Source organism: Pteropus alecto, unplaced genomic scaffold, assembly GCF_000325575.1.
Source record: "Pteropus alecto unplaced genomic scaffold, ASM32557v1 scaffold79, whole genome shotgun sequence".
Taxonomy (NCBI): domain Eukaryota; kingdom Metazoa; phylum Chordata; class Mammalia; order Chiroptera; family Pteropodidae; genus Pteropus; species Pteropus alecto.
This window is the reverse complement of record NW_006494612.1, coordinates 6,663,620-6,691,443: the sequence shown is the minus strand read 5'-3', so window position 1 is coordinate 6,691,443 and position 27,824 is coordinate 6,663,620. Positions and strand designations below refer to the sequence as shown.

The 27,824-nt window shown below is 40.7% G+C and overlaps 1 protein-coding gene across 2 annotated transcripts in view; it reads left to right on the top strand.

Moving 5' to 3' along the window:
* The window catches only part of TRAF3IP2 (TRAF3 interacting protein 2), a 39,368-nt gene that overhangs the window by 2,587 nt on the left and 8,957 nt on the right, over positions 1-27,824 (top strand). The window contains exons 2-5 of one of the 2 annotated variants that reach the window (XM_015600072.2): positions 9,363-10,199; positions 19,520-19,706; positions 22,708-22,886; positions 24,933-25,021. In XM_015600072.2, the coding sequence (XP_015455558.1) occupies positions 9,371-10,199; positions 19,520-19,706; positions 22,708-22,886; positions 24,933-25,021 (1,284 nt within the window). In that variant the 5' untranslated portion in view covers positions 9,363-9,370. Of the gene's footprint in view, positions 1-9,362; positions 10,200-19,519; positions 19,713-22,707; positions 22,887-24,932; positions 25,022-27,824 lie in introns of both variants that reach the window. The other variant, XM_006926078.2, reaches the window with a different exon arrangement.

Sequence of the window (27,824 nt, the reverse complement as noted above, 5' to 3'; positions counted from 1 at the left end):
AGAAATACCCCTAATTCAAATCACTTTTCTGGTGTTGGCAATTTTAGATTAATCTTTTAAAACATATATAGATTGAAGGCAACTGATGCAGAAAAGAACACAGATGAGGCACATTAAACTTTAAATTCCTTTCAGATCTGATGAAATGACCCCTAATGTTTGATTATATTTCCTTATCAAAACAATCCTGCAGTCCTTCAGTGAGAAAGCTTCCGAGGATTGGAATCAAGAAGCTCTCCCCTTGGGCCTCTCTTGTTTCTTCCCAGCACATTGTCCCCAAGATATTTTTAGTTCATGAAACCCAGGCTGTCCTTTCTCTCTCCGACATTCTTTGCATCTCTTGCCCAGCAGGCCTCCTACTAGCCTACATGTGTTTCCACGTCTGACTGCTCAGTTCACTGTGTGTGCGTGTGTGTGTGTGTGTGTGTGTGTGTGTGTGTGTGTGTGTAGATTTGTACACAGACCTTCCTGGAGACCAGAAGCTATAAACTGGTCAGCGGAGGAGGGTGGGCTTTTATCCACCTTGTGACCCTGAGAGCTGTGCTTGTTTGGCTCGGTTCCCTGATAAAGAAGCTGAAATCAAGTTATTTGGGACTAATTGGAGCCCCCAGCACCAATGTCCCCCTTTCTTCCATCTTGCAGACCTACGCTGGCTCAGGTCTTGGCAGCTACCTCAGTAATAATGGAAACTTGGCTCTTCTCTGTCTCATTGTTTTCCTGCACTCAGGATTCCAGCGTTTTTCCTTCTTCCCCTCCCAGAGTCACCAGGTCTCCCACCATCTCTGAACTCTCTTCCTCCTCTGTGAAGCTTGCTCAGACTCTTCCTGGATGACCAGCTTACCCCTAACTCTCTTGTCTTTTACCTGGATTCATTCTTTCCCTTTCCTTTCAACGGCTCACAGCCAGGAATACATTTAAAAAATCACAATTTAAATAAGCCTCTCTACTACACCAATAAAGAGCAACATTTTTAAAATTTCCTTCATGATTTTTTCACTTTCCTTGCTTCCTTCGTCCAGTCTCCTTTCTTCCTTTTCTATTCCTTCCTCTTTCTCTCCTGATTTTTCCTGTCTGTCCCTTCCTCTCCTTCACTCAGGAGCCTGGACTGAATTAAGAATCACAAATGTGTATGTAGAGAAATCTTATCTGAAATAAGCAAACAAACACATAAACAACCCATGAGCTGTTCTGCGGTTGTTCTCTAAGTGTTTATTGCCAACTTCCATCGTGGCAGAGTCATTGTGTTCCCGTTGGTCCATGGCCTCCAGAGTGGACTTCTTCAAATCAGGTCAGGTCACGCTGTACTGCCTCTGGCCTGACCTGAGCCGTCCCACGCAGGGCATGAAGAAGGGCCAGTAAATGCTCGCTTGTCTCCAGGGCTCACCACTGCCTCCAATCCTCTGGCAAACCAAATGGAAGAAATGCTCTGGGAAATTCTGCAAGTAAACTTGAAAGTATTTATTCGCTGGAATTTGACCCTGAGCCAAACAGTTCACTCAAGACCAACTTCCACTAAGCAAACCGATGTGAAAGTTTGCACGCATTTGGGCAGTAAACAAAGAACATTAATAAGTTTAAAGATTTTTTTTTTTAATCCATGACTTTTAGACACATGAAAAAACTACTCCCTGAGGGATAAAGCGAGACCTTGAGAATCTGTAATTGAAAGTATCTGATCCAAATTGGATCTGAGGAACTTCCTAGCTATAAATTTATGTATTTATCTATAATGTCCACCTGAAATATTCATGCTGTGTGTCTAAGACTCTTCCACCCTTTTGTTGACCTAAAGAATGCTTTTAAAAACTCCAAGCAGTTGGTGAACAGCAGCAAGCCTTGATTGCTCGAAGCTGGTAATGTGGTTTATTAATTACTCAGGCTGCTCACTCCTGCCCGTCCTCTGTTTCTTGCTCTGCTATCTGTCTTCTTCCAGGGACGTAACACCTTCATTAAATCCCATCCGTCCTTGCCTCAGAGGCGTCCTCTGGAAGATATCCCCTCTCTAGATGCATCACCATTTATCATCACCATTTGTTTGTGCTCTGTCAACCAGTTTTCAATTTACTTTGAATTCAGTTTATGATTAAAATTTAATGAGATCCAATCAAGTGCTTTCTTCAAATCAAGATGCCTCTACCGTCCCATCCATATCCTCTATTGTCATGTATGAAGGAAAGCCACCATAGGTTTCCAGGCTGGCAATTTTTTATACAACACAGGTGGCCTACATCCACGCCTCCTTAGCTTCAAGGAGAATGGTTCTAAGACATATTTATGCCAGAAGCTTCTAGAGGTTACTCAACTCCTCCCAACCCTTTATCCCCCACAAATAGTTGTATAACTCAATGCTCCCAACCCAGACACAAATGGTTAAGTGCAGGGCTCCAGCGCTGAACTGCTTGGATTTGAATCCCATCTATGCTACTTACTGGCCTTGTGACCTTGGGAAAGTCACAACTTAACATCCCTGTACCTCAGTTTCCCCAACTGTAAAATGGGGCTGACAATAGTACCTATCAAATAAAGTGGCTGTGAGAATGAAGTAAGTTAATACATGCAGAACACTTAGAACAATATATGATGCATAGTAAACATTCAATAAATATAAACAATTATTACTAACAAAGAGTAAGATTTCTTAAGTACATCCATTTCATTAGATTTATATTTTGATTTATCGGCAAGTAGGTAAACTACAACCCTTGGGCCAAAGGTGGCCATGATCTCTTTTTGTACCTTCGCGTTGCTGAATGGTTTTTATATTTTTAAAGGGTTGTTTATAAACAAACAGAAAAAGCAGAATATGAGACAGAGACTTTATGTGGGTCCACAAAGCGTGAACCATTTACTATCTGGACCTTTACAAAAAAAGTTTGCCAATACCCAATCTATGTGCTTTTAATAGAAAGAGTTAGGAGATCTACAGGTTGGATTCGGCTATGACTTTGGAAATGCTATTGTATGTGTCAAAGTCTGTGAAATAGGAATGGTGAAGTGATATCATGTGCCCCATCTATAGCACAGCTTGTTTTAAGGACCAAATGAGATGACCTGTACCGAATATGCAAGAAATACACATTGGTGAAAAAAGATGTGGTCTCCAAACACTAGGTTCACATAACAGTGTTAGCGACCAGGTATAAAAACAGTGACCACAGTCCAGAAAAAGAGTTCCAAAGCCGAATCCCTTGTTATAAAATAATAACAAATTAGTCTTGTTTTTTAGCTTTTTTGTTTTGTTTGTTTGTTTGTTTGTTTTTGAGAGCTTGATATGGTCCAGGCACTACAGTCAGCATTTTATTTACATCTTCTTTTTTTATCCTCATAATAAGCCTAGGGTGTAAGTGTTGTTATTGTCCCCATTTGACAAATGAGAAAAGTGAAGCTCAGAGAAGTTAAGTAATTTTCTCAAGGTCACACATCTAACCATGCATTTAAACCCAGGGGGTTTAAATGTAGAGCCTGTGCATTTAAATACAGCATATTTCCCCCCATCCTAGAAATATATGTTGATTCAGGGTGAGCCCAATCTGGAAGGCAGCAGCCACAGTCAACTGTGTGGACATTAGATCTGTTAACATGTGCCCCGTTAATGTGTGCCACTTGAACTTGTTTCCCACACAGGCCAAAAGGTCTCAAGGACATGCAGTAAGGAAGGTGGGTTTGATAGGAAGAAAAGAAGCTTTTTGAAGAACGGTGAGATCAGAAAGGTAGTGTTGCAAAGACTAATAGACTGTTTCAAGAAACGAATAATTTAAGGCAGGGTGTGCTAGAGAAGAAAAAGGGTGCTGGAAACAGACATGAGCAAAGAGTTGGAGGCAGCTGGGTGGGGGAGAGGGGGTTTGAGTGACAGCTGTGTGCAGGAAGAGAGAGAGGAAGAGAGAGAGAATAGGAAGTTCTCTGAATGGGACACCAGAGAGCATTGTCACATGGGTTATCAAAACTGCTGCCATCTTAAGATCTTATCTGCAAAACCGGGCTGCCCTGGGTAGAGTGGAGGAGCTAAGAGAAAGGTCTCATGGCTGATGAGGCAGAAAAGAAGCCAAAGAAGACTTAGGCAGAGAAAACTGACAGAGATTTGAAGAAAGATGCAGTCAGAATCCGAGAAGTAGAACCACAGCTCACAGCCCAAAGGGCAGTGAGATTCCAGAGAAGGAAAACTAGCGTCTCTTGGGTCAGATTGGAGTGAGTCAGAACCACAGTCACAACTTTTTGTCTAGTTGTGTGTACTCGGGACTAGCCCTGGTTCTTAGCTTGTGCCCTCCCCACTCCCCACACCTCCTCCCCGCCACCCTGCAAATATTCTCACCCTCTGCTGAATGGTCTTTTGTATTTTAAGGCACATGTTCACTCTCCTGGGTGGTCTTAGAAGTGCCTCATTCACATCAGTTCTTAATCTTTGAACATCAGAATCACTAGTGGAGCTTTTCCTTTTTTTATTGTTATTATTTTATATTAGTTTCAGGTGTATAGAATAGTGGTTAGACATTTATGTAATGTATGAAGTGATCCCCCGATTAGTTCCTTTCCTTTTTTTTTTTTTTTATCTTTTAAGCAGATACATAGGCAGTTGGTACAAGATTTAAAAGGTGTAAAATGCTCTGGAAAGCAAGTCCCCCTCCCACCCCTGGATCCAGTTCCCTTTCAGAGGCCACTGCTGTTCTGGGTTTCTGAAGAGATGGCGTGTGCCTGTACAATCTTAGATGGTACAAAGGGCAGCATATGCAATTCTGCTCTTGTTTAAACTTCACAATAAATCTTGGAGATAGTTCCACATCAGTTCACACAGCACTTCCTTTTTTAAAAGATATAGAGTATCCATTGGGCAGCTGGACCACAGCTTGAAAAATCAGAACTTTTTTAGACACGCGGCTTTTTTCTGGCCTTCGCTGTTATAAACATCGGGGCACTGCCTATCTTCATGCCTCTTCACTTCACACCATATACACACATCTCTATAGAGGAAGTTCTTAGAGGTGAAATTGCTAGGTCAGAGGGCATAAACTTTTCAAATTCTGATGATTACTGACGAATTGTACAGATTACACTCCCCTTGGCAAGGTATGAGAGAACCTGTTTACCAATGGGACCCAAATAAAAATTCACAGGAGTCCTGTTTCCACCTCAGAATCTCTGTGTGTGGGTCCCAAGCATCTGTATTGTGGGCTTCAGAGTGGGATTCTGATCCAGAAGCTCCCGTGGGTCTCCTCATCCTCCAGCCTCTCCCCAGGGATTTGCCATGGTGAGGCAGACGTGGCCACTGTCCACCAGGCCTGGCAGGCCTCAGCTGCTCCTGGGCTTCCTGATTTCATGCTATTGAGCCCGAGACTGTCCAGGGCGCTGCCAGCATTGGTGCTCACAGGGTCCTGGCTGGCAGGCCTTCTGTTCCCCTTAGGGGTCAGAGCCTTCTCTTCTAGGTCATCGTTGGAAACAGGGTTTTTTCCATTTTAATCCAAGTGCCACTCTTGTTAGGGACTGGAGCACAGGCAATGCCAGGGTTACAACCACGTGGACATCATATAGAGACATTCTGGAATAAAACAGGGGACAACAGAAATAGTTAGGGGTGGCGAGATACTAAGTGATTTTTTTTTTAATGTGTAGTATTCTTACAATATTGACATTAAAGACCGAAAAATAAAACTGCCATTTTCAACACAACCCATTAATCTGTCCATAGCCCTCTGATGTGGCATTTTTGTGTAATTGTTCTCTGTGACACCCTCAGGAGGGTTTAGGGCTGGGAAGGGCCCACATGGTAGCTGCAGGCATACCCCGCCCTCTGCTGTTCTGGGCAAACCTCTGAGGATACATGACTAGACCAGCTGCCTCCCCATCTGGAGCAGAGTAGCAGATGTTCTCATCACACTGGGTGGTAGAATCGCCTTCATTTAGCAAGTGAGGGTCATGGTCAACTCTGCCTATGGGCAGGACCTCTTAGGCATGGCCCAGGCCCACCTTGGGGCCTGACACTGAGTGGGCACTTAAATATTTGAGAGGAAGAAAGAGAAGAAGGGAGAAGAATACCCTTGTAGTACAATTTTAAGAACTCTGAGGATTTGGTCCACCAAATACTCCCTGCTACCCCTCATGGAGCCTAACATTCTCACTATCAGTGATCCTGCCAGCTACACGGATCTGTCCCCTCTCTGAACTAGGCATCAAGCATTTATTCATTTAACCAATATTTATTAAGCACTTACTATGCTCCAGGTACAATTCTAGGTGCTGAGAATATAGCTGTGAAATCATACCTTTGTGAAGTTTAAATTCTGGGGCAGGAGGGAAGGGAAGACAATAAACACTGTATCAGATATTTGTATTTATAATATACATATTGTAGTATGATGATGTATAAGATGATGGTAACTACTAGAGAGGACAATAAAGCAGGGAAGAGAGACAGGGAGTAAGAGAGGTATGTAAAACTTTTAGAGACAGTGACCGGGGAGAACTCACAGAGAGAGTGACGCTGAATAAAAACCTGAAGGAGAAAGGGAGAAAGCCATGCAGCAATGTGGGGCAAGAGTGTTCCAAGAAGCAGGGACAGGAAGTGCAAAGGCCCTGAGGTAGAGCCTTTCCTCTAGTAGTTTTCTCTCTCAATCTGGATCATATGCAACTTGAAGATAGGAATGACATTTGACATATCTTTAGAATTAATTTTTATTTCCTTTTACTCTATATCATTTTGTACTCTTGAATTTGGTATCACGTGTAGGTATTACCTATTATAAAAGTTTTTAAAATTAAGCCCATGCCTCAGAAGGAGGATTCACAGCATAGAGTTGGACACATAGCAGGGTTCAGTAATTATTTGCTGATTGACTATTTGATAGCGACATATTTTTAAAAATCAGGGTCCATTTTGTTTTTGAAGGATTGCTAATCCCATAGCTTTCCTGAGAGGTTGTTCCTTGCCACCCCAGGTTTATTTACTACCATCCCAGGGGCCCTTTGTTCCTTTTCAGACCAGTTTTAACTGTAGAATTCCCACCATAAGACGGACTTCAGATATCTCCTTAGCACATCATCTTTTTTATTAGCTTCCTTCGAGCCCCTGAAGGCTCCTCAGCTGGAAGAGTAGAATTTGCAGCCTTTTTGCTATTGTTTAGGGAAGCATTTCTAAGGTATTCGCCTTTGAAAACCCAGGAAGAATGTAAACAGTGGTCTCTGAAGTGTGGGCAATGAAAGTGAATCACATAAGAGTGGACGGACTTTAGTCCTCTCACTAGTTGGCTCCCTTGATGCCTCTCTTTGCCCTCGCATTCAGCTGGGGGCCCACAGATGCTCGCAGAAGGTTATACAACACTCAGCCAGCCCTTCAGAAAATACTTTTGTTTCCTGACCAGCTGAAGAGCATGTTGTATGGCATATCCAATTTCATAGCTGTAAAAAAAAAAAAAACCGTAATAAACAAAAGAAAACCATGGTGAGTATTTAAAAATAATAGTTGAAATATTTGTGTTTGGGGTAGGTTCCTGTTCATTTTTACAGGGTCTTATCACTTTAGGTGATGAGGTCTCTTCTGAAGAGCCAAGGGGGAAAGGAACAACAGCCTGGACAGCGGCCTGGAAGGGAGACAGCAGCCGAAGGGGAGACTTAGAAAGGGAGAGAGAGCCAGCGGGGGGATTAGAAGCTGGCGTTTTCTGTTGTGCTAGAGAATAGTACAAAGTCTGTTTGCAGCAATGAGTCAGTTTGTTACCAAGTGCAGGTAAGAGGAGTATGAAAGAGCATTTATTTGGCAGGCGGTGGAGAGGCACATGGAGGTATCCCCCTGTAGGCAGTGAAGGTAAATTTGGAGGAAACCACTGGCCCTACCTCTGTTCCGAGGGGGAGCATTTTAAAGCACACGCTGTCATATTGTCATTGGGTTGGATACACGGCTCCAAAGAAGGTGAATTCACGTTTCTCAAAACTTGTCTTAGAACAATCATTGATATATATCATGATTTTAGGCACAGCAAGTTCTCAGTAAATGTTCTGGTTGAAATTCTACATGGATCCAAAATGTGAATTTAAAACTCCACCACCGCTGGCCCCACTCCTTTCTCTGTGTGGTATTTGAAGTATGCTATGTACAAGGCCTGCATCGAACAAACCTCTGAGATTTTTTTCTTTTTCACTCCCTCCTTCCCTCCCACTAAGAGCTGCTCCAGAGCCTTCTGCAGGCCTCCAGTCACTCCTGCGCTGTCCTCCTTCCCCTGGAGCCTAGGTGTCCTGGGGCATCATCTCAACTAATGATAAGCGGGGGCTGATTTTCTCTCTCATTGTGTCATGTTGATTAAGAGTTCTATTTTTACAGATAAAACTAATATTACCTGGACTGTGGGCTAAAGGCTCTGTAGGCTTAAGGCTAGTTTAACAAACCTTGCTAGTTTAGCCGGTATATCACAACCCAGATGGTCATGGCTACCTTCATTGCAGGCAAAGCGCCAGAGGAAATTAAGTCCTCTAAACAACCTGCAGTTTTTGAGCGCAGAATGTCACTGTGACCTTTTTTTCAGTGCTTTTAAAGTCAGGCTTTCTTTTTCCTTTCTTTCTTTCTTTCTTTCTTTCTTTCTTTCTTTCTTTCTTTCTTTCTATGTTGTGTGGTGTCAATGACTTGCATATGCAAATCCCTTCACATTCCCCAACCATTTCCACATAGATGATTAATAAATTCAACTGCCATTTATTGAGCACCCATTATGTACTAGATCTTTAACATTTAATCCCTTTAAGACCCTGGAAACTTTAAATTACTACCAGCTCCGTTTTTGTTTGTTTTTTCTTTTTTCTTTTCTTTTCTTTTCTTTTCGTTTTTCTTTTCTTTCCTTTCCTTTTCTTTTCTTTTCTTTTTCCTTCCTTCCTTCCTTCCTTCCTTCCTTCCTTTTTTTATTAGGCAATAGTCACGCAGAGCAAAATTTTAAAAGTTTAAAAGCTGAAAACGCTCCATCTCACTTCTCTCCCCCAGCTTAATTCCATCTTCGAGGGCAACCAACGTAGCAGTGTCTTATGTTTCCTCCACATATGCTTAATACATTTATAAGCACACAAGAAGCAGCCCACATCGTGATAATTTCTCTATCTTCAATAGCTGGCCGATGATTTTCATGTGTCTTCCCCTTGTGCTGTCTACCACATGATAGTCCAGTCACATTCTTTGAATTGCCTTCTAGATAAAAATATCTTAATAAGCACGAATGTCTTTGCCTGGAGGATAAGTAAACAACTTTATGTGACTGGGGGCTCTGCAAACATGTTGGTGTCACACTACAGTTAATTTAAACCATATCTTGCACGAGGTCCCTTAAGGTCATAAAATGGGGACTCCAAGAAATGATCTGTCTTCTTAGGCTGTGGCATGTTTTCTCTTGTTCCAGAAACTAGAATGAACCGAAGCATTCCTGTGGAGGTTGATGAATCAGAACCATACTCAAGTCAGTTACTGAAAGCAATCCCAGAATATTCCCTGGAAAAGGAACCAGAACCGCCTGCTCCAAATATAAGGAACATGGCACCCAACAGCTTGTCTGCTCCCCAAACCCCTTACCATTCCTCAGGAGACTTTTCTCATGTTCATCCACGCCTGAAACTCTCAAATCACCAGCAGCCTGTGTCCCAGCAGGTCATCTGCCTGCGCAGTAAAGTCCTGGAGGAGAGTGAAGACAGCTTCTGGAGGAGACACCCGGACCCGGGCAGAGATTTTCCCCCAGGCTCCTCTGCAGCCAACAAGCCTCAGCCTGAGTCTGTGATTGGGGCCCTCCCCGCACAGCACCAGTTTTCACTTATGGAAAAACGTATTCAATGGCTGGGATCTCAGCTCTCAGCAGCTTCTCCTGACACTGGCCATGACTCAGACAAATCGGACCAAGGTTCACCTAATGACTCAGCAGACTCCTCAGGCAGTAGCCAAGAAACTGTGCAACGGCTCCAGCCCCACAGGAACCGAGCAGCTCCAGATCTGCCTACGATAGACACAGGGTATGATTCCCAGCCCCAGGACGTCCTGGGCATCAGGCAGCTGGAAAGGCCCCTGCCCCTCACTTCTGTGTGTTACCCCCAGGACCTCCCCAGACCTCTCAGGTCCAGGGAGTTCCATCCGTTTGAACCTCAGAGGTATCCAGCGTGTGCACAGATGCTGCCTCCCAACCCTTCCCCACACGCTCAGTGGAACTATCATTGCCATTGTCCTGGAGGTCCCGATCACCAGGCACCATGTAAGTGACCTTTCCCTCTTCTGGACCTTCTGGGCTGGGTAACTGAGTAAATAAGAGCCTCGCGTCAGTGCCTCGTATCGGTAGACCAGCACAGACAGGTCATTCTGCCGGAATGCAGGAAGGACATTCAGCTTCCTGTGGGCTTTCCATAGGTGGTTGGATTTGCAATGGGCCTTAGAAGAACGCTTTATCTTAGCCAAAAAACCTGTCCCACTTGGAACCTGCTTCTCTAGGAAACTTTAAGAACAAAACAGATTCCTCTGTCTGGGTTAATTTAACTGAAATCTTCCTAGAGGCAGTGAGATAGCCCAAAGGACTTCTAGAAAATTGTTTTGTTGTCCTACTTCTTGGGCATCTGGGTTCTTCTTTCTCTGTACGCTTCTTCCCCAACTTAGATTTGGCAGAGAAAGGGGCCTTCAGTCAAAAAATTAGAAGATTCCTAGAAAGTCATTGGGACTCTGTGTTCATACCATTGCATGAAGATGAAATTGTTCCTGTGATTCTGTTGCTTAAATCTCTTTGGAGACTTGAACCATCCATCTCTACCCTATATTCTAGCCACACCCAAGGACCAGCAGTCTTCCTAACTTGTCTAGCTATTTTATATCTCCGGGTATTTGCCCACACTCATCTCTCTAACCAGGATGTTCTTCCCCTTCTTGTGTATTTGACCTCGTTCTATACCTCTTTTCTTTCTTTAACAGCTTTATTGAGATCTAATTTACATACTGTAAAGTTCACTTTTTACTCATTTTAAGTGTACAAGTCAATGAATTGTAGTATATTTACAGAGTTATACAAACATCACAATATACATCTTTTAAGACTTAGCTCCAGTGTCCCTCTGGAAACTTCCCTAGATCAGTTCCTTCTGTTTCCTTGTTTTCTGCCTGTCAGGGCACCCAGTAACCAGTATGGCAACTAGTTATAAACTTGTCTACCTCTTCTTCCAGAATGCAAGCTTTTCCAACAAAGATGTATTTTCAATCCACAATTCTCCCAGCATTTAGCACAATGACTAGCACACCCTAGACTCTCAATAAGTTATTTCTGAATAAGTGAATGAATGAAAAATATGCATCAGTGCATTAAGCATCTCTGAGAGTGATAGTCTTCAAAGGCCCATCACAATTCTTGATATTAAATCTCCACTGAGGCCACTGGAAAATTACGAGAGGCTTTACAGTTCAAACATAGGGCTCTGAGATATGATACTTTTCTTAGCGAATAAGCACTGCACAAAAAGCAGTTTAAATGGTATAAGAAGAGTCTGACCAAAGGCCTGATGCCTACCTTTAAAATAAATTATAGAAATACTTACAAATGCTGTAATCAATCGCAATTAATGTATTATGCAGATACATTTAGTTTAACCTTTCTAAAGTTAATGGAGCAACACAGTAATTAATATATTAAAAAAAAAAGAGAGAGAAGGAGGTAGAGAAACTTAACAGAAGAATCAGATAAGAATGAAGGTGTAGGAGTAAAGCTAGGAGATGCAGAAACAACACTTGAGGCCTAAAACTGGGACCCAGGGTATTAGAAGCTGGGAAGTCACTGATGGGGGTGGTGGAAGCTACTGCCTGCTCTGAGTGCTCAGGAATAGGATGGGTTTGGTGGCCAAGTTCCTTAAGTATGAGAAACAAACCTTGGCAGGGTCAGGTTGGGTTTATTTCTCAATGATTTCCAGGTTAAAAAGGAATACTTTGTGAGAATAATACCATAAACTACTTTTTAAACTATCTGCACATAAAAATAATTTTTCTTATCATAACAGTAATATTTGCACACTCTCAAAATTGAAATATGCCCAAAAGTTCAGTTCATATTTCTGTCACCTAAATATAATTTCTTATTGGGTTTTTGACATATTTATTTCTGTTTCTTTTTTCTTAGCATATATATTTAATATAACATTAAAATAATTTTCAATGACATTCAGTGCACTTCTAGCATCATTTTAAAATGCTGCATAGTGTTTAATCAGATGGCTCTACTGAATTGTATTTTTCACTCTTGTTGGACATTTTCAATAGTTTCCAGTTTCTTATCCAATAAGCAATGATAGGACAAACATTATATACCTAACTTTTTATCTGCATTTCTGATTAATTCCTTAAATTAACATGTAGAAGTGTGACTACTTAGTCAAGGGGTTTGTGACACTAAGTCCCAAGCAGTTGCCCTTATCACCTAACAGGAGAAAGCCTCCAGGTGATAGACAAAGAAAGCATTGATTCATTATAACATGAGGGTCCCAGGAAGATTTTTCTGCTTGAAAATACTTTTCCTGTTGAAGCCTGAAATGGCACAGTTAGCAATCCAGTCTTTGTAGGTTACCACTGGCAACTCTGGGCAGGTTCTACTAAAATGCAAAACTCCTGACTGGGAACACTTTTAGCCTCTAACACCTCAGGACCTGCTTTCTTTCATTAGGTCCCTTCTTCCTCTCTATATTATTTCCTTCTATTGAAGGGCAGGGGAAGAAGGGGGTACCTAGGATCCTGGGAGTGAAAAGAGATGATGAAAGGCAGAGAGGAGAGAATTTGGACAAGAAGGGGGAACAATTCACAGAAGATATACAAACAACCAATAAACATATGAAACCAAGCTTAACTTTACTAAATTTTAAAGTTTATATATGCACCAATTTTAAAGGTAGCTCTTTTCCTAATTAGATGTGCAAAAAAAAAAAAAAAAAATTTGAATAACACCCAGTGTTGTAGAGTTTTGGAAAAATGAACACTCCCATATACTCTTGGTAGGAGTGTAAATTGATACAGTCTTCTAGAATGCAATCTCATTATTTGTCGAAACTTAAATGTACTTCCTCTTTGACCCAGCAGTCTCACTTGTAGGAATATACCCTATAGAAACTTTAAACAAGCATATAGAAATACATGATCAAGAATATTTATTAAAACATTGTTGCATTAGAGTAAAAATAAAAACTAAAATGCCTATCAATAACGGGATAGATAAGTAATCTGTGATTTAGTTATACGACGGACTATTACACAGAATAAAATATACATTCTGCCATAAAAAGATTAGATGAAAAAGCATGCAGTGTTGATCCCATATGTGTTATTTTTTTTAAATATATATGTTAAAAAAACTATACATTTAGTCTATGGCCATGCCACCCCGAACAAGCCCGATCCCATCTGATCCCAGAAGCTAAGAAGGATCCAGCCCGATCCCATCTGATCCCAGAAGCTAAGCAGGGTCGAGACCACCTAGGAAGTCCAGGTGCTGGAGGCGTAAAAAATAAAAAAATTTAAAAAATAAGGAATTGTAAGCTGACAAGATCTTTGCAATCTGTGAGGTCAACCAAGGGTTGCCTCACCTAGAAAAATAAATAAATAAAAACTATACATTAAGAGCGATACATTAAGATACATGAAGAGTAATCATAAGAGAAGAGGGACAGGGAATTAAGAAGAGAGAGAGATTTTCCTTCTAATTTTATATATGTTTGTTAAATTTGCTATGGCAAACAGTCATTCCTTTTATAATTAAAAATAGGTAAAAGCTGAAAAGAAAAAAGTAAGGGGAATGAGAGTGTATAGGCAGGTTCACCCTAATTCACTGTGCATATGCCTTGGCCCTGGCTTCTGAGGGCATCTTATCACCGGGAAAAGGATCAGGATTGGGCCTATTTTGCCATGGAAGCCCATGGCTATGGTTTTTCTTCAGGGCACAGAAAGCCCAGAATATTTTATAAGGCCTCCAAGAGCAATGGCTCCCATGAAGGTTAAATAAGATAATGCTTTAAAGACACTAGAAACGTGGCTGGCTTGCAGTAAACCTTCAACATTTTTCTCCTTTATTAGGAATGGTATTAAAAGAGTTTATGAGCACTTCTTAGTTGTTGTTATTATTTAAATATTATTTATATTAAAATCCTGCAGCACAGCCCTGTAGAGTGCCCCTCTACCTCTAGATCCCTCTTGCTGGTACAGATTTTAAGTATTCAAAGCAGGTGTACAAATGCTTAGTTTCATGTCAGGGCTATAACTGCATTTAATTGCCAACAAAACCACTTCAAAAGAGCTGTTCACCTAAGGGATGCTTGTGCAGTTGGAAACCATGGCTACGTGGTTCTACTAGGCTTTAGAAGAACAGTACTTCCTCATCCGTTAATGAAAATATAAATAAATGATGATCACCATGCAAATGACATATCCTAGCCTTTGCAAGTTAAAGCAGAAATGGTTGCTAGTCACCCCTTTTATGTAAAAAAAAAAAAGAAAGAAAGAAAAGAGTTCTCAAAGCAAGTAAAAATGAGAAGTAGAATAAGCCTATGTTTCCTTCTCCTCCCAATCCCTGGAGAAGGCAGCCTCAGAATCCTTCCGGGAAGGTCACCAGAATGCAGATCATGATGTGCAATCAAATAACATTGATGATACAAATAAATTGGGGGGAGGGGGGGAAAATGTACTAAATCTAGAGAGCCCTCATTTCTACTATAAAATTCTTGTTTTCTCTACCAAAAAGACTGAATAGAATAAAACTGGACACGTGCCTACTATTGCTCGTGTGGATGGGAAAAAAAACAAAAGTGATTATTTGTGTGCTAGAATGCATGCACAATTCAAAAGTAAGGAAAAAACAAACCAGATGGAAGAAACCATCAAGAAAGGAGTTGCCTTTCAGGAAACACAGCTGCTTACAGCTGTGAGAGTCCTGTAACAGTTTATGTTGGCCATTTTGTTTCCTGGCTAAACTGCATCATATCATGATGTCTTTTGACAATTTGAAAATCAGATTTTATTTTCCCTCTCATAAACTCTTTTAATACCATTCTTAATAAGGAAGAAAAATGTTGAATGTTTTGACTGGTAAGTGGAAAACCTCATTTAGGATTTGGTTTACAAATTCCAAGTGGTAAAAACCCAGTAACACGAAGACCATGTGTACCCAGACCAAAAGGATCATAAGACTGACAAATAAGATACCGTTCTGGGCACCCACTTATGATTGTGTAAGGTTCGTGTTTTTGTTTCGTGATTAACACTTTCTCAGAATCGAACAGTTACCATGCTAACAAAGCATTTGTCTGTCACATCACCCACCACCTTCTAGTCTTCATCTCCTACAGAATAAACTCTCTTGATGGAATTTTAGGCACCGGGGACAAGTCAGTGGGGGAGATATTTTGGGGCAGTAATTCTTAAGTCTCCCATGTAGGTGGCTGCTGATCTGCACGCCTCTCCTCACACACTAACGAGTGTGGGTTTGTGTTTCAAAACAGACACTCACAGACACACAGATTTTTCTCTCTTTCTCTGTTTATTTTGAACTACTTAAGGGAAGAGTATTCTATTTATCTCTGTTCACCAAGTGTCTAGCCCTCAAAGTTCAATAAATATTTTTTGAATGAATAAAAAGAACTCTATTCCCTACTTCCTGGGGAAAGGAGTGATCTCTAATCATGAGTACAACCTTTGTGATACCAAGCCTGGGAAAGGCCATGTGTACTTGTCGTATGGGAGAGGATGAAATGGAGGGAGGTCTATGGATTTGGAAACAGAATTTACCCATTTATTTATCAACTTATTCAACAAATATTTGCCTAATTCTATGCTAGTCACTGGGTATACAGTAGTAAATACAACACATGTTCTTGTCTTCATGGAATTCGCAGTCTACTAGGGAGACAGATAAGTGGAAATCGGCAAAGAAAACAACAAAGTATAAGTGCTATAAAGGAAATAACCAGGTTTTATAACAGACGTTAATAGACGGGATGGCCAGAGGAGGCCTTTTTTGAGGAGGATACTTTTGAGCTGAAACCCGAAGGATGAGAGGGTCAAGGAAGCAAGGAGCTTGGTATAGTTAAGGTACCAAAAGCAAGCCAGTGGGGCTGGAGCAGGGTGAGCAGGGGGAAAATGATATGCTAGAAGATCGTGGTAAGGCATTTGGATTTTATTCTGAGTTAAACTTCTTTAGGAAAACAGAAAATTGAATTCTATAATCTTGAATAAAGAACTTAAAATTGTACTTGGCATGTAGCAGGTGCTCAATAAATGTTAGCCATTATTATATATATAGTTTTCAGCTAAATTAGAAAGCCTCAGTCAGAATAGTAGAATGGAATGATCAAAACGTAAGCAATGAAGTGATATTCATTTACCTGATAAGGATAGTTTTTATTTAGCAACTTTTCTACACAACCAGCCTAATTCCAGACAAAAGCAATCAAATTCTACTTACAAAAGGGAAGGCTTATGTTTGTTTGAGCCTCTGATAGTCAATATTTCTTTGTATTAAACAATCAAAGGATAATACAGAGGACTATATCGTCATTACCCTAATAGTAAAAATAGATGAGGTGGATCATTTCTTGTGCTCACATAAACCAGTGTAAGTTTTTACCACAGGTGGCCATTGCAGAAATGAAAGTTACAGCTAATCAAACACTTTAGCCCACATGCCTTGGTGATTTTAATGATAAGATTTGTTGCTATGAGACAAAAACATGTTGTGCGGGAAATAATCTGTTAGAAATCATATGACCTTGATTCCAAGGCTTTTGATTAACAGCACTAACATCCACTTTCTGGAAAAGAAACAAAACCTATGATTAGAATTCGATAGTTCTTTTAAAGCAAATAAAACATTATTAGCTTCTTATTAACGAATATAGGAAGCAAAAAATAGCTTCAAACATTAAAAATGTTCAAGGCCACTAGCAAATTTCTCCTCTTTTACCTTAGCTTTCTTCCTACTTTCAGAGGGAGACACTGGGTCAAAAACAAACAAACAAACAAACAAACATAAAACAATGGACAGTGGATGAGAGGTAGTCTAGAAGACCCAAGACCTAGCAAGCAGATTGTGCAGTCCTAAATGGTTTCTCTTTCTTTGTGTGTGTGGAGTTGCCTTTGTAACTATTCAGTCTTCATTCATTTATTAAGCATCCACTGGTGCCAGCACTGTGCTTGGAGACATGATGGTAAACAGACACGGTACATGCTTTCACAGAGTTTAGATGCTAGAAGGGAAGGCAGCCAAAAAGTTGACAAGTAAGAGTTATGCTTACTTACACAAACAGATGATAAGCACTGTGAAGAAAATAAAATGGTGGCGGGAAGATGGGATATGGCAACTGGGTCAAGGTGTGGGGCTCTTTGCACAGGTGCTATCTGAGCTGAATTTTGTATGACAAGAAGTTGATCTGTAAAGATATAAAGCAAAATCATTCTGGGCAGAGAAGTTGGCAAACTCAGCATCCCAGAGGTGGGGACAAGCTTAGGGCGTTCAAGATGAAGAAAGATAGCCAGGGTAGCTGGGGCTTGCTGAGTACATCAGAGCATCGTAGAAGATGAGATCAAGATCAAGGGACCTGATTATGCATGGTGGATTTTAAGTGCAATAGGAGATCTCTGGTTCTGAAAATGGTCCACTCATGCAAGACTCATCTAAAAGCAGGGCTGGCCATTCCCGGTGACCTGATGGCAGTGGCACTTTTTGCCCTTTTCTAGCTGGAGTGAAGGAGCAGCAGTAGTGACGTGACCTATTGGCCTAAAACTCCAACTGGCAATCTGGGCCCCTTGAAATAATGCCCCAGGAAGACTGTAAAAGCAAAACCTGTGTGGCGTATCCTGTCCTAGACCAGAGGGGCTTCTGTGGTCCTGTCTCCCCATTCTTAGAGATGCCCTCCAAATCATAGCCTCCTTTATCAGCCAAGGGGCTGGGATAGGCCCAGACAGATCCTTGTATCCTCCTCCCCTTCCTTAAGTCCCTAATATTGTAACCAGGCATAAGCCATAATAAGGCAAGAGTTATAGTCAGGGCCAGGAGACAACCTGGGTTGGAGGGGAATGCTCACTTTTGCCAGAGGAAGCATGACGGGAAGGACCTGGCTGGTGCCACAGGTCAAAGCAGACAATAGATTGAATCCAGGGAAACTGACCATGCTTGAGAGACTGGCTTTGGCCATTTCCAGGGGCACCTAGCTAAGTTTCCTGGGTCCAAACAGTGGGGACCTAGAGGCAGCCACACTAGTGAACATGCACATTGTTTGTCTCCTGTTCTGTATTGGAAGCCATCATTCCCCTGAATGTTCCCCTGAAAACTTCAGTGGCCTGCGACTATTTATCAAAGTAAGAATACAATTCTTAGCCACATTCTTACCCTCTACATTCTGGTTCCCACCTACCTTATTTGTTACTTTCTTGCTTCCTTATGAATTTTATTTCGCTTTATACCCCTGCATGTATCCTACCTACAGTGGGAAAATTCGATTATCACTTTTATAATCAGAAAAAGAATAAAGACCAATAAATATATTTTTTTGAAAAATAAGGTTCCTTCTTACCCTAACTAGCTATGCCTCCTGGATCCTCCAACTTCTTACTTGAGCCAAAGTGGCTCACCAGGAGGCACTCATGGTTCATTTTGCAGGGTTATCCACTTGGTCCCTTCCAGTCCCATCAGAGTCTGGGCCCACCCCTAAAGTATATCCCCGCTTCTCAGGTTTCCCACACTTGAACCCCTTGGGCCTCCCTCAGAGCCTTCCTCTCTCACCCTTACTGGGTTCCCTGCATCCCTCCTCTGACCTTCAGTGCTCTTCTCTCACCTGGTCATACAGGCTGTCCTTCCCTTGGGACTTGGCTGCTCTTGGGCTTGGCTAGAACCAACTTTTTTCTAACTTGCACATTCACATAAGTCACTGCCAGCTCTGGCTGCATTCTGAGCCCTGACCCCTTCTAACTGCCTTGGCCCAAAGTGCACATAGGCTTTAGCAAGAGAGGACCAAGAAAGTTAGGTGGTGTTGCCAACTGGTTGGTTACTTCCCAGAGGTATAAGCCAAGTTTTATTTCATTTATTTCTTCCTCAGAGAAAGTGGTGTGCATGTGTGTACATGTGGTGTGTGTATGTCCACTTGGGGGAAGGAAAGGAAAGAGTAGTGACTCCATATCTGTCATGGAGACATCCTACCCTTGGGTTCTAGAAACTTGAGGAATTATGGTAGGAATGACGGTGTGGGAAAGGTTCTTCGTGGTTGGATTATCCTAAATATCTTATTAAAAATAAGGACCAGTGTGGAGCTTTGCACTTTCCAATTAGGACTCCAAACTCGATTTCACAGATGTTTTTATTTAGGAAAAGAGAAAAACAATGACTCGATTTAATGAAAAATATCAAGTAAACAATAGTACGCAAATGTGGCAAGCATCACGGAGGAGGCAACTGATATCTGGTACCCTCAGTTGGTATCAAGACACAAATTTGCACTGAGCTTACCTCTCCATTCACATGAAGGTGCTAAGGTCAATCTTCCCTGTTCTCTTTATTGTTTTCACTTACAGATGGCCATGACTACCCTCGAGCAGCCTACCAGCAAGTGATCCAGCCAGCTCTGCCTGGACAGCCCCTACCTGGAGCCAGTGTGAGGGGCCCACACCCTGTGCAGAAGGTCATCCTGAATTATCCCAGTCCCTGGGACCAAGAAGAGAGGCCTGCACAAAGAGACTATTCCTCCCCAGGGCTCCAGAGGTATCAGTAAGTACGACAGGCCAACTTGCAGACAGTTTTAACATAAAAAAGCATGATGCCAATGTAATCAAGATGTATCAAAACTTTCTATTGGTATACTACCCAGGTTAGTGGTCAGGACACACAGTGGAATGCCCCTTGTAGACTTTTCAGGTCAGGAGGAAATGGAAGCTGGTTGAACAAGGATCTCTTTGCCAGACATATAAAGCCTCTGATGACTAGTCAAAATTCTCATGGAGGAAAAGCTCTTAAGATGCTAAGTCACACTCTCTTTTTTTCTTTTATTTTCAGATCACCAGGCCTTTTAGTCCATGAAATAGATTCTTATTTTTACTATGACCAACTTCCACCTCTAGGGAGTTCTTTTTTTATATTCTTCATTTCTGTAGCTGTTTAAATCCATTTCTTACTTTGGAATTTTAAATTCAATTAGTAGCCAATAATTAGTTTAAATAACCTGTTATTTTCTTTGTAACAAAAGCATTCACACATGTTCAATGCCATTATTGCTATACTTCTTCCAGAAAAATATTTTTTTTACTTCAGTTGTCTAACCCTTTAATCATTTTTCTCTCACTATTATCTTGTTTTCTGTGACTCATTCTTCAAGTTTTCCTTTTCTCTTGATTTATGTATCTAAAAAATTATAGGAAAAACTCATGTAAATGGAGCTTCCTAATTGATGAAAAAATTAGAAAGAGAGTAGATGAAATGCCTGCTCTGCTCAAGCACTACTTTTATATACCACTCAAAGTAAAATTATATTTGTTATGAGAAGAGAATGAGATAGGAAGGTCTTATTAAAGCAGATTTTTCAGAAATATAGACATTAGTAATTAGCTAAAAAAGTTTATTAAAAGAAAAAAGCCCACCCTAATTACAATGACAAATAAGGTAAATGCCTGCTTTCCTCTTTACTCGAAAGCCCACAAGCCCTCAGATCTTTTTTCCAAATAGGTCTCTTATTTAAAAAAAAAAAAGAAAAAGAAATTGCATGGAGTTTAAATAACAGAATTAAGTAAAATGTGATTTTACAACTGGATGAGTACTCTTGCAGGAGAAATATCTATAATTCCAAGAAAACAAAATTTTCTTGGAATTAAGCATCGTAAAATTTAAGCACCTTTATGAAACATGTTTGGTATTGAATAGGGGAGACAACAGTAACTTTTAAAATAAACATTTATTTTGAAATAATTTTAGATTTAAAAGAGAATTGCAACTATAGCACAGAGTAATTGCTTTTGTAACATCAATTTAAGCCTGCTATGGTCTCCTTGGATTTATCTTATCACTTTAGGATAATGAAAAATAAATTCAGGTAATGAAACTAATTCTCCTCTTCCTGATAATTTCAAAGAGAGCCTTAATGCAGAAAGTTTACTCTGTCATTAATCTTCATGATACTGATATTGTTTTTATATGGAAGTTTTTGAATATTATCAAAGCCTTACCATTTCTTTATCAAATGAACAATTGTCTTTTATAACAACTAAGCAGCTTTGAGTATAAAGAGATTTAATGTTAAGAGGATATAGAATTGGATCCCTTTTAGATGAAAGCATATTTTACAGGAATTTTTCTATATGTTAATAAAAATATAAAATAAAAATAACTTCCTCAAATATTCACATTTTAGAAATATTTTATAGTTGGGATTCTATGTAATATTATTTAAAATCCTATTACATAAGACTTTCAGAATTTCTGATTACTCTTTTGGGCAAAACTAGGACAGTATAGGGAACAATCTGGAATAACTTGGAATATACATATAGATTTTTATAATCAAAACATTTTTTAAAATTTAAAATATAAAATAATCTCAAACACACAACCAATAGCAAACATCCATGTCTACTACCTAGGTTTTTTAAATGTTCACATAGTGCCACATTTGCTTCAGAGTTTTTTTTTAAGAAATACAACATTACAGACACAGTTTTAATCCCCTTATCAGTTAGGATTCAATTACAGAAAACAACTCTAGTTATTTTAAGCAGAAGGAATTTAACTTGGGAACTGAGTACTTATAAAATTGTTGGAGGCTGGAGGGTTTCTAGGAATGATTTCAGAGCAACACCACAGAACAGTACATCGAAGAGGCTGCTTCCTCTGTCACGGTCAGAGAGGCAGAGGATCAGAACCCCAGCGGAACTCTCCATTATAGACCATGCTACCATAGTACAATCCAGAATCAGGTAACTGCCAGCTCTGCAGCTATTCTATGCCTGCTAGATCTCCACTGGCCAAAAATGGATGCTCTGACCTTGACACTGCATAGCTGGTAACGGGACACTGGGATGCTTCCCAAGGAACTCAACACCTCATGATGACACTTACCAACAGAAACCATGGAAGTGGCAGAAGCCTGGCTTCCATTTCCTTCTGCCTTCCAAATGTCACATGAGTGCATCTGATCGTTCTTCTCAGCAGAATGTTCACAAGAATACTAAAACAATAATAAAGATTCCATATAACCATGTGGTAGAAACTTTCTTAAAGGGTCTTCAAAATCAGATTTCCATTCATATATTAACAACATAAATACTTTTAAACCTATATGGCCTTTTTTACGTTCTGATACATAATTAAATGTTATCTATCAGGAGCTAAAAATCCTGTCTTGTTTTCTGAATGCCTATAACACCAACCTCATGTGTCACCCATTATACTGTGTTTTATTGGTGATCTTATCTGCCTTGTGCGTGAGATAAGTCAGTCCAATTAGACAGTCCTTGAATTGAGAAAGCACATCTTGCTTACCTCTTTTGACCCCTAGCATAGGCCCTTGCATATGGCAGTTGGCTGAAATGCTTATTGACTGAAACACTGTGGAGTTGCCCTTGTCCCTCTGGCTCAGAAAAGAAACGTTAGCAGAGGAGGGGAGTAGCTCACCGGTACTTCCCATAGCTCTTAAAGCCTTTCTGTTTCTCAAGATGTGCCTTTGTTAAAAAAAAAAAAAAAATGAACATTTTATTGTAAATGTATTATTTTCCAGGGACCAGCTATATAACCAGCCACCTAAGAGAGCTGGAGCTCCTGAGGGGTCCTTGGAGTGTCCTGCAGAGTTGAGACCACAGGGTCCCCAGGCTCCATTCCCAGCTGCTGTCCCTAGACCCCCTAGTAACCCTCCAGCCAGAGGAACTCTGAAAACAAGCAATTTGCCAGAAGAACTGCGTGAGTTGTTTACAATTTTTTTTTCTTTTCCTTCTTCTTGTCCGGTCTTATACTTTGAGAGTACTTCATGATTATGCATCCATAATCTTGGATATTTATCATAAACACAGTGAAATAAAATTTCCCTTTTTTGCCTTTTGCTAAAAAAAGTGACCAGCATTTCATATGAATGTTTTCAGTGATTCTGACACTACTAACAATACTCACAAAGTGCTTACCACTAGATTTTCTTAAACATCCACTCCAACAAATAACCCCGATTCTTTTTCCCTCTTCTAAATGATGCTCTTGAGTGGACTTGTCCCTGGGCAAATTGATTGGATGTCCATGTGGTATTGGCCAGGGACCTAGTGTCTCACCATAAATTAGCGGCAGCCATCAAGAACGAGGTCATTTCCTGTAGGAATGAGCAATCTTGCTGGGAAAAATCAGTGTCACAATCTCCGTACTGACTTAGAACCAGATGCAACTAAGCCTTTTATTTAAAGAAACATTCGACTAAGTGTCAGGTGATGATTCTTTTTCCACATTTTGCAGCCAGAAACAAAAATGCTGAAATATCACCAAAATGTTCTCATATTAAGGTCAGTCAGGGTAATAAGTCCCAGAAATCTTAAGAAAACAGCCACTACTTGTAAAATTGTTATATTCTGTTGTGCTTGCTAGAGAAGCTCAGGTAATTCTAAAAAGTCCTGTTCAAATCCGGGTACTTCTTTGAACCAAACTTGAAAATTAAGCCCTTTGCATTTGCTAATTTCTATTGAGGATCTGTGCTTTTAAGTCATTTAGGACTCAAAATATTTCTATTACAATGATCCATTGTTTTTTCATTCATAAAAATGTGTTAATCTTCTTAAAATCTTACACATTTTAATTTTGAGCATTTCTGAAGAATGGGTACTCCTCTGCAAAGGATATAGTTTTCACATCAGTTTTTAGATCACATTTATCTTACCATAATCTGTAAAGGGAGTCCTAAATTTCTTACATAGGAACTGGTTGAATATAAGGGGTCGAGGAAAAAAAATTAATTGAGTGCCATCAATATACCTGGCTGCTTAAATGAGCCAATTGGACACTTTGAAAGGTGTGTTTGAAAAAACAAGAGCCTAAGCATAGAGGAATACATATAGACTCATTTTCTCTCCAACTCCCATTTCTCCTCCACCCTCTGCCCCAGGGGCTTTCTGAGATTTAGGGGGGTCAATTCCAGACTGAATCCAACTCACAAAGATTATTCATCTATCACATTAACGTGCTAGCCAGATAATTTCCCCTAGACTTAAGCCTGAGAAAATACTAGTTGTCAGGCTGACTGGGTCAAGTGTGGACACAATACAGTCTGTTGTTGTTCTAGGCTGACCTAGGGAGGAGCGAGGGGTCAGTGACGCTGAGCCACCCAGAGGCAGCATCTCTTTCAAGCTGCTTAAGTTTTACTAACATTTCTGAGTTGCACTTTAGTCTACTCCAACTTCCTGGCCTTTCCCCCACCAGTGAGTGGATGACGGGGAGGGGAATCATTTTCCCCCTCATCTCACTTGCTCTTGTCAAGCAAGAGTTCAGGACAGCAGAGAGCATCATGAGATCAAAAGAGGACACTGTGGGGTGACCCCCTAGCCAGACTCAGCTTCTTGGCCTGCTGTGAGAGTATTCCTTAGGCACAGTGCCAAGTGTCTCTAAGAAACCACGTGGTGGCCCTATCTTAAGGACCCACAGGTTCTGGGTGAAAGATGTTTTGTTAAGGCATCATGTGGTTTTTCAAAAGACCTCCTCAGCTTGTCTCAGCCTGCCAGCGCTCTTCCCTGTGCCTCATCTTCCCATGCACCCTGAGCAGTGTGCACGCCCTTAGACAGGCCCCCGGCTCTTTCGGGCCTCCTAAGGACTGTAATCCACGCTGCTGCAGGCATAAGCACTTAGACCAACCCCCATGCGGGAGGTTTCTCTCTATTGTTCTAGAGAAACAAAAGACATTGCATACAAGTGTTGGTCAGAATGTAACTATTATTATTTGACTAGTTTCTAATAAATGTGAAAAATCTCTCTTAGGGAAGGTCTTTATCACTTATTCTATGGACACAGCCATGGAGGTGGTGAAATTCGTGAACTTTTTGTTGGTAAATGGCTTCCAAACCGCAGTAAGTATTTTATCCAAAGTGAAGACCAAACACTTAAAGTGAGTAGAAGGAGAAGAAAAGCAAAAGGAGAAAAGTATGAGTAACCGTTGATGTTTTAAACTATATTATTTGACGTATGTGATTGCGAACTAAATGCTTATAAATTTAGGTAATTATCTTCTAGAATTTAAACAATACAGTCTCCAACATGTTTTTCCTAAATACTTTTTAAACGACTCCTCAGTGCCTCTGTACAGCCAGGAGGGCGTTTACGCCAACCACATACTCAGCTGGCCTCCGGCCTGGAGGAAACGCCAGCCTCTTGCTGTACTTTGTACTTTTGCCCTTTTTCACCAATCATGCCTACTTTGGTTGTGCTTCCTGCGATGCAGGAGGCTGCAGGCTTCACCAGCCACCTGTTTATTTTACAAGTTTCTTTTTTGGGCACTGGGCTGCGAGGTTTGAAGCGGAATCCCCGCAGCCTGGGTCCCCCAGAGAGCACAGCTGCCATTCCACACCGTGATGCGGCAGTCACGCTTCTGGACAGAGACTGCAGGGCCAGGTTCTCGGCTGGTCTGGTTCTAGGGGAGGTAGACAGCCTGGCCCTGCAGTTCACCATGATCTTGGCCCAAGGAATCTCAAGAAGCGCACACTCCTCAAATTGCCCTGCAGTGCTTTGCAACAGCACAGCTTAAAGCCATGTAAGTTTTTCTTTAGGATAAATAAAATTCCACAGGAGCCTACTTAAAGAACTGGCTTTCCTCAAACACTGAGGCTTCCTCTGGGTATTTAGTGACAGTGAGTGACAAAAAATTAAGGGAAATATCTGTGAATACGAATGTCAAAGGATAAAGAGGGAATACCTAGTAACTAAATGTCAATTTTAAAGGTTATTTAACATTATTTAGCAGGAGTTTTTACTTGAGTTTTTTCTTTATTTTATAATTTTTTTTTTTAAATGAGACTGTCTAAAAGTTTTTAAAAGCATACAATTTATTCACAGCAACAGTTCGATTTCTTATTTCTGGAATAAAAAAGCACTGTGGTAACCATGACATAAAATCAAATTACAGGATATAGGTCAACATTTCAGAAAAGACCTTCTTTAGGTCCTTTCCAAATAAGCATACAGATTGCCCTTGGAGAAGAGGACAGATTTTTGTGACCTTCACACTCAGGGGCTGCTTAGGAAGAATTTAAATCTCTCCTTGACCCTTATCACTATAAAGACTTGTGGTAAAATCACAGAGTCCAGTCCTGACAGCTAAGTTACCAGATTGATACATTAAGATCCCCTTCGTGGAGAAAAAAACTTAATTGGTAACTTAAGGAGAGTTTAAAAAAGGTATTATTTTCAAAGCCCTAGGTAAGTTTTAGGGAATTCACAGGGATTGTGTAATATCCTGGGACAAGCAATAAAGCAGGGAGTTGTTAGCACCCCTGGGTCTAAAGAGGCAAGGGACCAGTGGTTACTGCCACCTGAAGAGGGTGGCTACATTGGTTTGCTAGGCTGCCATAAAGTACCACAGGCAGGGGAGCTTAAACAGAAATGTATTTCTTCACAGTTCTAGAGGCTAGAAGTTCAAGATCAAGGTTTTGGCAGGATTGATTTCATTCTGAAGCTTCTTCCTTTGCTTGTAAATGACCGTATTCTCCCCCAGCCTTCACCTGGTCTTTTCTCTGTGGGTCCTAATCTCCATTTATAAGGATACCAGTCGTATTAGATCAGGGTCCACTCATATGACCATGTTTACCTTAATTACCTCGTTAAAGATAATTACCTCTATCTCCAAATACAGTCACATTCTGAGGAACTGGGGGTTAAGACTTCAATATATAAATTTTAGGGGACACAATTTGGCCCATAACAGTAGCCACGTAGAGAAGTTAGCCTGACAGAAGCTGTGGACTTTGTCAGAGATCTGGAGAGACAAACGGAAGATATCCAGCATATTGTGATTCCCAGAATGTTCACCTCAGCAGCAGGGAATAATTTAGATGGTGGAATAATAATAATAATAATAATAGTAATAATAACAACAACAACAGCAGCAGCAACAACCATTTATCGAGTACTTACATCATGCCTGGCATTATGACATGCCTTTTCCGTGTTAACTCATTTTAATCCTCACAACCACCCTAGGAAGTAGGTTTACTAACCACGTATCACAAATAAAGATAGTAAGACTTAGAGAGTTTTAGTAACATTTCCAAATTCATGCAAGTGGGAAGTGCAGAAGCCAATCATAGAACCAAGAATAGAGCTAAGCTGTCTGTCTCTTCTCAGCCCCAACATTATAGTGCTTCTGTCTTGTATTATACGAATGAATTACTGACACAGTCACAGAGAGCTACAAAAGCTTTCTCGAGGTTATTTAATGTAGTCATTGGCCATCAGACATTTTAAAGTAAGAAATGGTCATCCAAACCAAAAGGAATGCCATTCTATTTTTTATGTTTCATTAGTGAAAAAAATATTCTAAACTTGTATTATGTACTATATGTATTTGACAGTTTAGTGTAATGAAGTACAATCTAGTTCCATAGGAAGGTCAGAACTAAGTTGAAGAGATAAGGCAGACATAAATGAGACATTTAGTAAATGAAAGAACGTTATAATAATGTGTCAATTGTCCAGAACCACCAGTGGTCACAATAGGGTAGAGCAGCAGTCTCCAACCTTTTTGGCACCAGGGACTGGTGCTCCTATGAGAATCTATTGCCTGATGATCTGAGGTGGAGCTAAGGCGGTTATGCTAGCGCTAGGGAGCGGCTGCAAGTACAATGAAACTTAAGCTCCCTGGCCCGCTGCTCACCTACT